This window comes from Stigmatopora argus, chromosome 7, assembly GCF_051989625.1.
Source record: "Stigmatopora argus isolate UIUO_Sarg chromosome 7, RoL_Sarg_1.0, whole genome shotgun sequence".
Taxonomy (NCBI): domain Eukaryota; kingdom Metazoa; phylum Chordata; class Actinopteri; order Syngnathiformes; family Syngnathidae; genus Stigmatopora; species Stigmatopora argus.
The window spans coordinates 1,426,342-1,440,351 of NC_135393.1; the positions used below are offsets into that span (position 1 = coordinate 1,426,342).

The 14,010-nt window shown below is 38.9% G+C and overlaps 1 protein-coding gene across 1 annotated transcript; it reads left to right on the forward strand.

Moving 5' to 3' along the window:
- The first annotated feature begins 1,153 nt into the window (after positions 1 to 1,153).
- On the forward strand, positions 1,154 to 13,303 carry ddt (D-dopachrome tautomerase). Its single transcript, XM_077606267.1, has 3 exons — positions 1,154 to 1,373; positions 10,112 to 10,287; positions 13,207 to 13,303. Exons 1-3 carry the CDS (start codon positions 1,266 to 1,268, stop codon positions 13,277 to 13,279), a joined length of 357 nt encoding a protein of 118 aa, XP_077462393.1. The 5' UTR covers positions 1,154 to 1,265; the 3' UTR covers positions 13,280 to 13,303.
- The last annotated feature ends 707 nt before the right edge of the window (positions 13,304 to 14,010 follow it).

The window sequence follows — 14,010 nt, forward strand, 5'->3', positions numbered from 1 at the left end:
GTCCCAGTCTGCAGAAGGTCCCCATCTTGTGGAAGACTTCCTGTGTTGTGTGGTTCCAGTTTTATCCAACTTTACAATGTCTTTTTCTTGAGTCTGTATCCGTTTTTGCTACTGCAACCAAGATGGCGCCGTTCAAGTGGCAGCCGGTGGCGGTAGCTCCGTCCACTCTTGTTCGTTTTGTGTTTTTGCTGCTTTTCTGTCTTAATGATTTGATGATTCTTAATTATCCCATTTACTTTGCGTTGCTTTGTACTTTGTGCTTTTGCTTTGTTGTTCTGTGGCCTTTGCGACTGTACTGTCTAACTTGTAACTATGTGTTTTTTTCCCTGTATGTGCATTCCCCCCTTCTTGCTACTGTCACAATGAAATTTCCCAAATACAGGATGAATAAAGTTATCCAATCCAATCCCTTCTGTGCAATAACTTCGGGGTGTGCAATAACAATGTGCAATATCCTAGATCAGGGGTCGGGAACCTTTTTGACCGAGAGAGCCATAACAATTCATATTTTCTAATGTTATTTCTCGAGAGCCATTCTCGGAATTGAAAAGTAAAAATATATGAAAGTGTGATTTTTTATTTTTTTGTCATTTCATCACCTGTAACGTACAAAAAGTCTCTGAATTCTTTTGACAAAATTGTTATGCTGTGGCTAATAAATCAGTATCAATGATGTCATGCATGTAGAAGAGTAATAAAAACAAAATTATGATTAAAGTAGGGGTACAGGTAGTGTCGACACTGCAGTGACACTCTTATTAGTGTGTTCGGGACTCAGTTCTCTCACCAATGATTTCCATATTTTACCTCACAGATTAGTGGAGAGCCATATGCCCCCATGGAAAGAGCCACATATGGCTCCCGAGCCATAGGTTCCCTACCCCGGTCTTAGATTGTGCAATAATTTAGAATTTACCTTGCCAGGATGTGACTTTTTATATTTTTATATTACTTATTTGTGTTTTTTTTTAAACTGGGAAAACGCACTTTGTGGAGTACCACCACCAATTTCGTTATACGCAGCTGTGTATGATGAAAATAAAGGCTTTTGATTTGATTTTGATTTGATGTGATTTTTATCAAATGTTTCTGACAAAATGGCCGAGAAGTGATAACGAACTTCCCAATTGAACTTCAGAGTTTATTACGCATCTAGATCAATATATATGTGATATCTGCGGAGGAACTAGTCGAGACCACTTGCTTCGAAACACGCAGATATTACTAGACGTGTAGAATTGTAGCTTAAACACACGCCAAAAAATATGCCCTTCCTCGATTTGCTAACCAATTTGCCAGCGAGCTCATTTCCCGAAGATTTCCTGAAAAAACTCTGTTCATTTACTGCAGATGTTTTGGGAAAGCCTGACGATGTGAGTAATTTTATAATTATTCAACATTTATACTCTGTTATTAAATACATTTTTACAGTGTCATGTTCGAAAATGACTAGTGCACATTTTAAACTCCACAGCTATCAAAAATTGTATTGCTCACGTTTAAAGAAATACAGATTTGTACATATTTGACGCAAGACAATATTGTTAAATGTCATATTTCTACTGGCTCTAAGTTTATATCACCAGTTTTAAAATGATCCAGTTCTTCAAATCACCGATTTCACCACGTCAAGTTGTCGTTGATAATTCAATTTAAGGTCTGTTCACTGTTGCAAATTGCATGTAGTCCTGGCCACACATGATCGTGAAGTTGCTACAAGCTATGAAGGTAGAGTTGAGGCAAGAAAAAATGATTAAAACAAAACTACTAGCATCCAACGAAGCCTCAAATAAGACATCACATGAAATAATGGAACTCAAGCAAACAAAAGTAGCCTTTGTTACAGTCGCCTCCAAATATATTGGAACATCAAGTATAATTTCTTAGTTGTTTTTTTATGTTGTTGTATTTTGAAGACATTTCATATTCAACGAAACATTTACCATTAGAGGTTATTGGATGTTATTTTCTTTGTTCTGAAAGATCTGGTGAAAAAAAGTGTTAACAAAAATATAGGCAAGACATGATTGAAGCTTCCATGACCAGTTCTCTTTATTGGCTCGAGAAAAGGCGAGATTCCCGTTCCGACTCCATTTCTTAAAGCCTTCAGTGCCTCCACCCAAAGTGGGCGTTAACCTAAACATTTGTTGAGGATGTCTAGACAGGCCAGAAAGGATGAAATTGGTAAAAGCTTCACAACTGCCAGAGCACAGGTAAATTGTTCATACAACAAACACCCAGAGTTACCTGCTGTGTTTCACACATTGTTGTGAAGACTCTGCCCAAACACAATGATTAAAAAAAAGTTTTAATCTTGCGTTACACTAAATGTAAACCTTCTTGTGCAATAACCAAGGCAACGAGGTTAATGTATTCCACCCTGGTGTTCGAGGCAAACTTCCTGCTTCTCCATAAGTATTGCAGAGCTGCCAACCTCCGCCGACCACATTTCAGGAGTACCCTTGTCCCATTTCCGGAGTTTTCCGGAGTGAATGTGATTCATGCCAAATCGATATAAAATGTAAATAAAAATAAGCATAGGACATTTTAAATCAAACTGTTATTATAATGTTTTTACATTAATTGAAATATTGTGTTTTTGCAAACTATTGAAAAATGTACAGCATAATGAAAATAAGAGTGAACAAAGTATAATTTGTTGATGGTTTATTTGTAAATTCAAATTTCCACCACATTTAAAATAGGTTTTTCAGCTGGTTCAGTGTGGCTTTCTTTTGCCTCCTTGGTTTCTTCTTTGCTGTACTTCTGTTCATGGCAAACAGTCTCTCTTTTGAAAGTCCATTTTGACTATACACAAAGCTTCCAGCATGTTGGCAGCCATGGAACTGCGAAAATCCGTTTGAATTCTCCTGACAGCCAAAAACACTTTGGCATGTTGCATTTGAGTGTGGAATAATCTGAATCCCTCTGGCCACTTCTGATATGTGCTGGTACTTGAGCTGTCCTGTGCTGTCTTTCATTGATGCCACAACATTCCATTGTTCATCAGCTCTCTCTAATTTCCTTGCTTCTGTGATATCCTCAGTTTGAAGCATGAAGAACTCTTCTTGTAGTTGATCTCGAGTACAGCTTGGCATAAGAGCAGGGCAGTTATCAAGCAAATACCTCACAGATTGTTGAGGATGTCTAGACAGGCCAGAAAGGATGAAATTGGTAAAAGCTTCACAACTGCCAGAGCACAGGTAAATTGTTCATACAACAAACACCCAGAGTTACCTGCTGTGTTTCACACATTGTTGTGAAGACTCTGCCCAAACACAATGATTAAAAAAAAGTTTTAATCTTGCGTTACACTAAATGTAAACCTTCTTGTGCAATAACCAAGGCAAAGAGGTTAATGTATTCCACCCTGGTGTTCGAGGCAAACTTCCTGCTTCTCCATAAGTATTGCAGAGCTGCCAACCTCCGCCGACCACATTTCAGGAGTACCCTTGTCCCATTTCCGGAGTTTTCCGGAGTGAATGTGATTCATGCCAAATCGATATAAAATGTAAATAAAAATAAGCATAGGACATTTTAAATCAAACTGTTATTATATTGTTTTTACATTAATTGAAATATTGTGTTTTTGCAAACTATTGAAAAATGTACAGCATAATGAAAATAAGAGTGAACAAAGTATAATTTGTTGATGGTTTATTTGTAAATTCAAATTTCCACCACATTTAACATAGGTTTTTCAGCTGGTTCAGTGTGGCTTTCTTTTGCCTCCTTGGTTTCTTCTTTGCTGTACTTCTGTTCATGGCAAACAGTCTCTCTTTTGAAAGTCCATTTTGACTATACACAAAGCTTCCAGCATGTTGGCAGCCATGGAACTGCGAAAATCCGTTTGAATTCTCCTGACAGCCAAAAACACTTTGGCATGTTGCATTTGAGTGTGGAATAATCTGAATCCCTCTGGCCACTTCTGATATGTGCTGGTACTTGAGCTGACCTGTGCTGTCTTTCATTGATGCCACAACATTCCATTGTTCATCAGCTCTCTCTAATTTCCTTGCTTCTGTGATATCCTCAGTTTGAAGCATGAAGAACTCTTCTTGTAGTTGATCTCGAGTACAGCTTGGCATAAGAGCAGGGCAGTTATCAAGCAAATACCTCACAGATTGTTGAGGATGTCTAGACAGGCCAGAAAGGATGAAATTGGTAAAAGCTTCACAACTGCCAGAGCACAGGTAAATTGTTCATACAACAAACACCCAGAGTTACCTGCTGTGTTTCACACATTGTTGTGAAGACTCTGCCCAAACACAATGATTAAAAAAAAGTTTTAATCTTGCGTTACACTAAATGTAAACCTTCTTGTGCAATAACCAAGGCAAAGAGGTTAATGTATTCCACCCTGGTGTTCGAGGCAAACTTCCTGCTTCTCCATAAGTATTGCAGAGCTGCCAACCTCCGCCGACCACATTTCAGGAGTACCCTTGTCCCATTTCCGGAGTTTTCCGGAGTGAATGTGATTCATGCCAAATCGATATAAAATGTAAATAAAAATAAGCATAGGACATTTTAAATCAAACTGTTATTATATTGTTTTTACATTAATTGAAATATTGTGTTTTTGCAAACTATTGAAAAATGTACAGCATAATGAAAATAAGAGTGAACAAAGTATAATTTGTTGATGGTTTATTTGTAAATTCAAATTTCCACCACATTTAACATAGGTTTTTCAGCTGGTTCAGTGTGGCTTTCTTTTGCCTCCTTGGTTTCTTCTTTGCTGTACTTCTGTTCATGGCAAACAGTCTCTCTTTTGAAAGTCCATTTTGACTATACACAAAGCTTCCAGCATGTTGGCAGCCATGGAACTGCGAAAATCCGTTTGAATTCTCCTGACAGCCAAAAACACTTTGGCATGTTGCATTTGAGTGTGGAATAATCTGAATCCCTCTGGCCACTTCTGATATGTGCTGGTACTTGAGCTGACCTGTGCTGTCTTTCATTGATGCCACAACATTCCATTGTTCATCAGCTCTCTCTAATTTCCTTGCTTCTGTGATATCCTCAGTTTGAAGCATGAAGAACTCTTCTTGTAGTTGATCTCGAGTACAGCTTGGCATAAGAGCAGGGCAGTTATCAAGCAAATACCTCACAGATTCAATTGAAGATGTTGAAATAACATCCAAATCTGCTTCTTCTGCATGTTTCAGGAGGGTGTTAGTCAGTGGAAGTTTGGTGCGAATATACTGTGCTGCTGCTTTATAAAATGTTCAGACATTTTCATAAATGCTGATGATCTTCTCCTCAGATATATCTTTGCTTTTGATGAAGTTTCGTGCATCCCACCTATTACAACCTCTTTTGTGGCTTTCATTTCAGTCTCGTTCGTTGTGTCAATATCAATTTCAGTGAGTGCTTTGCCTTTGAATGCTACTGGACTCAAAAACTTCAATAACAAGGACCTGTACAGTTCACACAAAATTCTCGGACTTTTATGGATAAGTGGCTTCTCGGCTTGGAGAGCTGTGTTGTATTTGTCGAAGAATTCCAGGGCAAAGTAAAGGAAGTGACAATAGGCAGTTGATGTGTAGCTGCAGAAACACACTTTAGTCGGGATCCAGCTGATTTGTTTCCTCCAGAATTTCCTTCTGTTTCATCACTAAAGAATCTTTTCAATGCTTCCCATAGCCACCTTGTCGGGACATGCTTTAGCACCTTAAGATCTTTCAATCCACATGATTCTTTCATCTTTTTTAGTTCAGCTTGTCTTTTGGCACTGAACTTTAAATAAAAATAGATGTCAGTCAGTATTTCTTCCGCATTAATTGGAAGGCTTTGCGTAGCCTTCTTTGCTGCTATATGCATTAAATGAACCTAACAGCCTGCGAAGAAAGTATGCTCATTTTCACTTTGAATGTATCCAATAATTCCTTTCTTATTGCCACTCATCACAGGAGCATTATCACTACCAAAGGAAATGCAGTTCTCCCATTTCAATCCAAATTTGTCCAGTTCTTCATTCAGTTTTAAATATATTCTCACCTGTAGCTGAACTTTCCTTAACAACTGGTACAGATATCAGGGACTGCCTAATTAATCCATCTTCTGGATGTGTAAGAACCACTGGAAAATATTTGTCATTGTTATTGTTGCTGCCGTCAGTACTTATGGTGAACACTGGTGAATTATGCACAACATTGTTTGAGATGATTTCAGCTTGCTGCTTAATCAGAGCAGAGGCCTTTGTCCTGCCACATTGGAAACTGTGCGACTTTTGAGTCAGGGAACATTTTGCGAAACAACGGGCCCGGATGGTCGGCAGCACTTAATGGAATGTTGTGTTCAAGTAAAAACGCCACGTGCATTTGTTTTATGTCGCACCTCTTCTTCGCCTGAGCCTTTTCCAAACATCTGGCTGATGGAAGGCTGCCTCTTCGTCAGTTCAAAGTTTTCTTTATATCTCGGATATTGCGTTGCAGTTCCAGGTAAACTCCGGAAATTCCGGGGTAGTTGGCAGCTCTAGTATTGGCAAACCAGCTCCGTCACGCCTACACTATCATGTTTTTTGATTATTTTGTGCTTAATATCGATTGTCATCATACACCTTTTCTTAAACACTGCCCTTCATTGCACCGGCTTGCTTTGGACACATTGTGTTCCCCACATCTATTATTGTGGGGAAAGTGAGATCCCTCCCCAATAAGATGGAAGAGCTGTAGACGCTTACCAGGCCGGAAACAGAGTCGAGGAGTTGTACTCTACTACTGTTGATTCTTTAGCTCCAGACTACTCAGGGACTGTGCCGATAAGCTGGGAAGAGTGACTCTGCGTATTTTCAACCCCGGTCACAGTCTGCAGAAGTTCCCCATCTTGTGGAAGACTTCCTGTGTGTGGTTCCAGTTTTATCCAACTCTCCAACGTCTTTTCTTGTGTCTGTATCCGTTTCTGCTACTGCAACCAAGATGGCGCCGCTCAAGTGGCAGCCGGTAGCGGTAGCTCCGTCCGCTCTTGCTCGTTTTGTGATTTTGCTGCTTTTCTGTCTTAATGATTTGAACCGCATCATATCATTGGCTCGACACATTGAGTGAGCCCTTGTTGGCTTCAATTGCCAACAATCCTACAGTGATCATTGCTGCATCTACAGTTACAGGATCAAACATACAAATGTGACAACGCTGCACATATTCTTTAAGAAATAAAGACGACACCAGACACAAAAGTTATCTAGCATTTATTTTTTTGGGTTAGCGTTAGAGCTGGGCGATATGACAAAAAATGTTATCACAACAAAGAAAAAAATATCAGTCTTGATCATTATCACGATAACTATCACATCTTTTTTTGTTTCAAATTTGAAACTTCAAACTTCTGTGAATAAGTATAAAATTACTTTCCTCCTTATTCAAATATGAAGCTAACTATGTTACCTTACTTTATAACAAGAGAATATGAAATGGATGATTTTTAAAAGTATTTTTGTTGTTCTGTTGTGCAATAAAGATAAGACAACTCCCCCTTGCGCTATGAAACGTAAAGACATTTTGTCAGGCATCTTTATTTTTATAAATTTACCTTCAAACCAAAAGTTTCTGTGCAATATGAAATAAATAAAATAATCAACTGAAGACACCACCATTAGCAAGCAGACTATTTTCTGTCTCACAAAAAGAAACTGAGTAAATTTACCTAACATTGCCATTTACAGAAAAATAGATTTAAAAAATGGATGAATTTAACCCAAGATAACAAGTTTTACATTTTTGCAACGTTTTCAGAACATTTATATCTCTCAACCTTCATCTCATTTTCTGAAGCGCTTTATCCTCATTAGGGTGGCGGCGGTTGCTGGAGCCAATCCGAGCTGTCTCCGGGCCAGAGGTTGGGGACACCCTGAATCGGTGGCCAGCCGATCGCAGGGCACAAGGAGACGGATTACCATGCATGTTTTTGGAATGTAGGAGTAAACCAGAGTACCCAGAGAAAACCCACACAGGCCCAGGGAGAACATGCAAAGTCCACACAGGTGGACGTGACCTGGATTTGAACATAGGACCCAGAGCAGTGAGGCCGATGCACTAACCACTGGCTTCACTGGGCTGCCACAGACTATTAATTTAGTTTTATTTATTTTTTGCCGCCTCGTGGTGTAGTGGTTCACTCGCCTGACTTTGGTGCGGGCAGGCGCGGGCTCAATTCCCGCTGGTGGCGGAATGATTGGGGGTGCGGATGGTCGTTTTTCTCTCTGTGTGCTTAATGACTGACTGGCGACCAGTCTAGGGTATAGTCTGCCTTAGTCTGCCTTTCGCCCGAAGACAGCTGGGTTAGGCTCCAGCAACCCCTGCAACCCTTTTGACGGTAGGCAGTTTGGAAGATGAGACATGAGACATTTTTTGTTTTGGATTCAGAAGGGGCACAAGGAGATGGACAACCATGCACACACACCCATACCTATGGGCAATTTACAGCGTCCTATCAGCCTACCATGGGAATTTTGGGAATGTGGGAGGAAACCGGTGTACTCCGAGGAAACCCACGCAGAGAGAACATGCAAACTCCACACAGATGGACATGACCTGGTTTTGAACCCAGGACCCCAGAGCTGTGAGGCCGATGCGCTAACCACTCGCCCCACCGGGCCGTAGAACATTTACATAAAATGGGAAAACACCTTTATCAAGTCAGAAAAATATTACAGGCTGTCTTCAAATGAGGACAATGTTAAGGACATTTTCAATAAAGCTGCTTTTTGCACAGATACGAGTCATTAAAAAAGAAAGAAAGAATGAAAGAAAGAAAGCTAGAAAGAAAGGAAGATAGAAAGAAAGGAAGATAGAAAGAAAGAAAGAAAGAAAGAAAAGAAAGAAAGAAAGAAAGAAAGAAAAGAAAGAAAGAAAGAAAGAAAGAAAGAAAAGAAAGAAAGAAAGAAAAGAAAGAAAGAAAAGAAAGAAAGAAAAGAAAGAAAGAAAGAAAAGAAAGAAAGAAAAGAAAGAAAGAAAAGAAAGAAAGAAAAGAAAGAAAGAAAAGGAAGAAAGAAAACACCAGGGAGAATTAACTTGGATCTTTTAGTGGGTCGGCTCGGCGTTGTCCTGAATCTAATAATCACTGATTTTGGCTGTTATTGTCCTTTTGCGTTTATGCTCCATGTTAGCCTTTATTGATAATATGCTAAAAACACATTCTTCATCATCCTCTTCTTCTCCTGAGCGTTGGTCTGGAACTAGCGTTCATCCCACAACAGCGCCCCCGTTCTCCGTGGTGGTCGGGTGGTGTAATTTAAAATTCTAGATTTTTTTTATCGTTTATTATGGTTGACAAAAATTATTTCACATTTGATTTTTTAATCATCGTTTTATCACCCAGCTCTAGTTAGCCTAGGAACAAAGTAACCACTCATTCTTTTTTTTGCATTCATTTTTTGAACCGCTTTATCCTCATTAGGGTCGCAGGGGCTGCTGGAGCCCAGTGAGGATAAAGAGGTTCAGAAAATGAATTAATTAATGAATATCGTTGCAACTGCCCATAATTTGCCAAGTTGACTCCAGGAGCACCCACCCCAAACCTCATGAGGATAAAACAAATGGAAAATAAAGGGGGGGATATGTTGTTACTGTCTTAGACAACGCTGCCAACCTCCGTCAACCCCATTTTAGGAGTAGCCTTGTCCCATTTCCGGAGTTTTTCCGGAATGAATGTGATTCACGCAAAATCAATATAAAATGTAAAAAAAAATACTAACATTGCACAATTTAAATCAAACTGTTATCATGTTTTTACATTAATTAAAATATTGTGTTTTTGCAAACTATTGAAAAAGTACAGCATAATGAAAATAAGTTAATCTTTGTGTTTCACTCGTGCTACCAAATTCATCCGGTTTAAGATGTGGAAGCCTTAGCAATGGTGTGAATTTAAGGCATTTAAATTGGAAATGTGGTACTTTCCCAAAGTGGTTGCTTAAAAAAAATGTAAGTAACTGTTTTTTGGGGATTTCCGGAGTTTAGGAAGGTCAGGAGTCCCGGAGTTTGCGTTGCTTGTCCGGGTAAACCCCAGAAATTCCGGAGAACTTGGCAGCTCTACTTAGGATATTCAGCTACTGTCTCTTCATAGGGTTTTTCATTGATGACGTTAACAATATATTTGTTGTTCTTTCCAGAGAATGAATTTGATTGTGAAGCCAGGGTTACCAATGTGGATAGCAGGCTCTTGCTCTCCCTGCGTGGTGCTATCAATTTCTGCTATTGGGGTCACTGACACAGCAGACAAAAATAAGGAGCACAGTGCGGAGCTCTTTAGGTATCTGACAAGAGAGCTTTCCCTAACTGAAGATAGGTGAGTACCAGAGCTAGGTGTGTGTGTATATATACGTATATATGTGTGTGTGGTGTGTATATATATATATATATATATATATATACATACACACCACACACACATATATACGTATATATACACATGCATATATATATATATATATATATATATATATATATATATATATATATATATCTATATATATATATATCTATATATATATATATATATATATATATATATCTATCTATATATATATATATATCTATATATATATATATATATATATATATATATATATACAGACGCTCCCCTACTTACGAACATACGACTTACGAACATGTCTGCAAATTGCGTTTATGTCGAAAAATGTTCGTAAGTTCGATTTTGTATTTTTTTCCGAGTAGTGCTTCTTTCCGCTGCTAATACCGCCTGGCGCTGTGAGAGCTCAGCTCACCCAGCATCTACCTTCTTCTGTCCAATTCGTTGCAATGCGGAAGTGCGTGAACGTATCTCCAGTGCGCAAAAAAACTTTTTCATTTGTATTATTAAATATCTCGTGCATCCATTATTGAATATGGTTGGTAAAAAGCGAAAGGCTTCTATTGAGGGAGTTGCAAGGAAGAGGCAAGCCATTTCATTTGAAACGAGTGGCAATAATAACGAAGCTTGATGCGCGTGAGAGTGGTGAGCGTTGCACATATACAACTTGAATCGTTCGACCGTCAGTACCATTTATAAACAGAAAGATCGAGCAGCAGGACCCAAATATTGAACGTTGCACAAAGTTTGCAAATCAATTGAATGATGCCATACAGTGCTACCGCATCATTTATGATGAAAAAAAAAGAAAACTGCAATCGTCGTTAGATCGCTTCTTTTGGCCAGTTTCTAATACATAAATCTCTCTCTCTATACAGTACTGTACATATTCTCTCCATTTTATTAAGTTTTTTTCAGTACAAACCAATGAGTGTTACTTATACAAGCCTTAAACATCCAAATGCACTTATATAAACCTTCAATATATACTTATATAGGCCTTAAACATAAATTATAATACAAAATATAGCACTGAATCAACTTACAAACAAATTCAACTTATGAACAATCGCTCGGAACCTAATTCGTTCGTAAGTAGGGGAGCGTCTGTGTGTATATATATATATATGCCGAAAAATCTCTATTTGAACGGCACCTCTAATAGAACTGCACTTTGGTGGAAGAATTGAAAAATAGAACGGCACCCTCTAATCTCAAATTATATATATATATATATATATATATATATATATATATATATATATATATATATATATATATATTTTTTTTTATATATATATATATATATCCATCCATCCATCCACCCATCCACCCACACACCCACACACACACCTCTAATAAAACGGCACCATGTGGAAGAATAACATTTAATAAAATAGAGAATACATACAGTACTGTATACATACATTAGAGAGAGAGAGAGAGATTTACTAGAAACTGGCCGAAAGAAGCTATCTAATGACGATTGCAGTTTTCTTTTTTTCATCATAAATGATGTGGTAGCACTGTATGGCATCATTCAATTGATTTGCAAACTTTGTGCAACGTTCAATATTTGGGTCCTGCTCCTCGAGCTTTATGTTTATAAATGGAACTGACGGTCGAACGATTCAAGTTGTATCCCCGTGCAACGCTCACCACTTTCTCACGCGCATCAAGCTTCGTTATTATTGCCACTCATTTCAAATGAAATGGCTTGCCTCTTCCTTGCACCTCCCTCACTAGAAGCCTTTCGCTTTTCACCAACCATATTGAATAATGGATGCACGAGATATTTAATGATAAAAATGAAAAAGGTTCTTTGTGCACTGGAGATACGTTCCCGCTCTTCCACACTGCAACGAACTGGGCAGAGGAAGGTGGATGCTGGGTGAGCTGAGCTCTCACAACGCCAGGCGTCGGTATTAGCGGCGGAAAGAAGCACTACTCGGAAAAAGGCGCGCAATACAAAATCGAACTTACGAACATTTTTCGACATAAACGCAATTTGCAGACATGTTCGTATGTACCGTTGTTCATAATTCGAATGTTCGTAAGTAGGGGAGCGTCTGTATATCTATCTATCTCTCGCGCACTCGCGCTCTCTCACACACTCGCGCTCTCTCGCACTCTCTCTCACACTCGCGCTCTCTCGCACTCTCTCACACGCTCTCTCTCGCTCTCTCGCACTCTCTCTCGCACTCTCTCAATCTCTCCCACTCTCTCTCGCACACGTGCGCTCTCTCTCACGCACGTGCGCTCTCTCTCAAGCACGTGCGCTCTCTCTCACGCATGCGCGTTCTCCATCCCCCCAGCCCCCATCCCCACCCCCGATGCACACACACACAAACACACAATATATATATATATATATATATATATATATATATATATATATATATATATATATATATATATATATATATATATATATATATATATATATATCATGCAACACGCTTATTTATTCATTTACTTATTTCTTACCTATTTATTTATGTCTAAAATGTATTTTGCTGTGTCTGTGTTCTCACCCTCTTGCAACTGCTTCACACTCGGTTGCGAATCGTTTCAATGAGAGTTGGAGATCACGGCTTGATGAAGCCAACAGAACTACATCATCTGCAGAAAGCACGGATGCAATACTGAGGCCACCAAATCGGCCCCACCTTTATGTCACCGCCCTGCTTAAATATTCCACTATTCTCATTCTCTTCCAATTGAATTATATGGATTTGAGATTCCATATTTATTAATCTGTTTTTTTCTATTCATTTTTGCTTTAGAATAGCATGGTATTTTAGCAATGTGTTATTACTTTCATGGCCTTTATGACTAATCTGAACTTTTTTCATATTATAATAGCTTTCTATTGACAACTTTTCTTTTTCACAGGATTGTTCTCCAGTTCCACAAGTTGGAGCCTCACCAGGTTGGGAAGAAGGGAACAGTGCTGAGCTTCCTGTAAAACAAATAAATGTGTTTAAAAATAGTTTCAAACCTCATAAAAATGCCTGTGTTTTATTTTAAAGTGTTGTGTGGAAGAGTGGTTCAGTGTGATGGCGGTGCGCGTGGATGAACAGAGATTTATATATGTATATCCACCAAGCGTTACATCAAGCAGGTCGACATTACGACTGCCCGAATGCAGCCAAATACTTTTTTCGGGCAGCTAATAACGTTTTGACAGCTGCCCGAAAGAGAAGTAACGCTTTGGCAGCCGCCCGAAAAGGCAGGCAACGTTTTGATTGTGATCTATAATAATCCTTATAAAGCATGAGTTATAGATGTGTGTGTGTGTGTGTGGTTATGTTAGGATTCCCTCGCTACCTTTGTCCAAACCGTGCATCGTAGAGTTGAATTTTTTTTTATGGTGGCCAGAAACGGCTGTCAGATCCTTATAGACAAGTGATTGAATTTCTTCACCTTCTCTAAGTGTGTAAACTCAATCTTTTATTTGTTAAAGTTGAAAGCAGAGTTGCTGTATGTATCGTTTTTACATGATGTCCCTTTAACGCACCGCGTGGCTGATTGGTCTGAAGGTAGGACGCCTTTCCATGTCATATGCAAATGTCATTTTCGGAAGAATTTCAGGCAGCGAGTTTCCAGGTGCTGCCCGAAACACTTTTTTTTCTGTCGTGACGGAAAGACTCGGTGGAGACACGATGCTGCTGGCCGCGCTGACCCAATTTAGTTGTA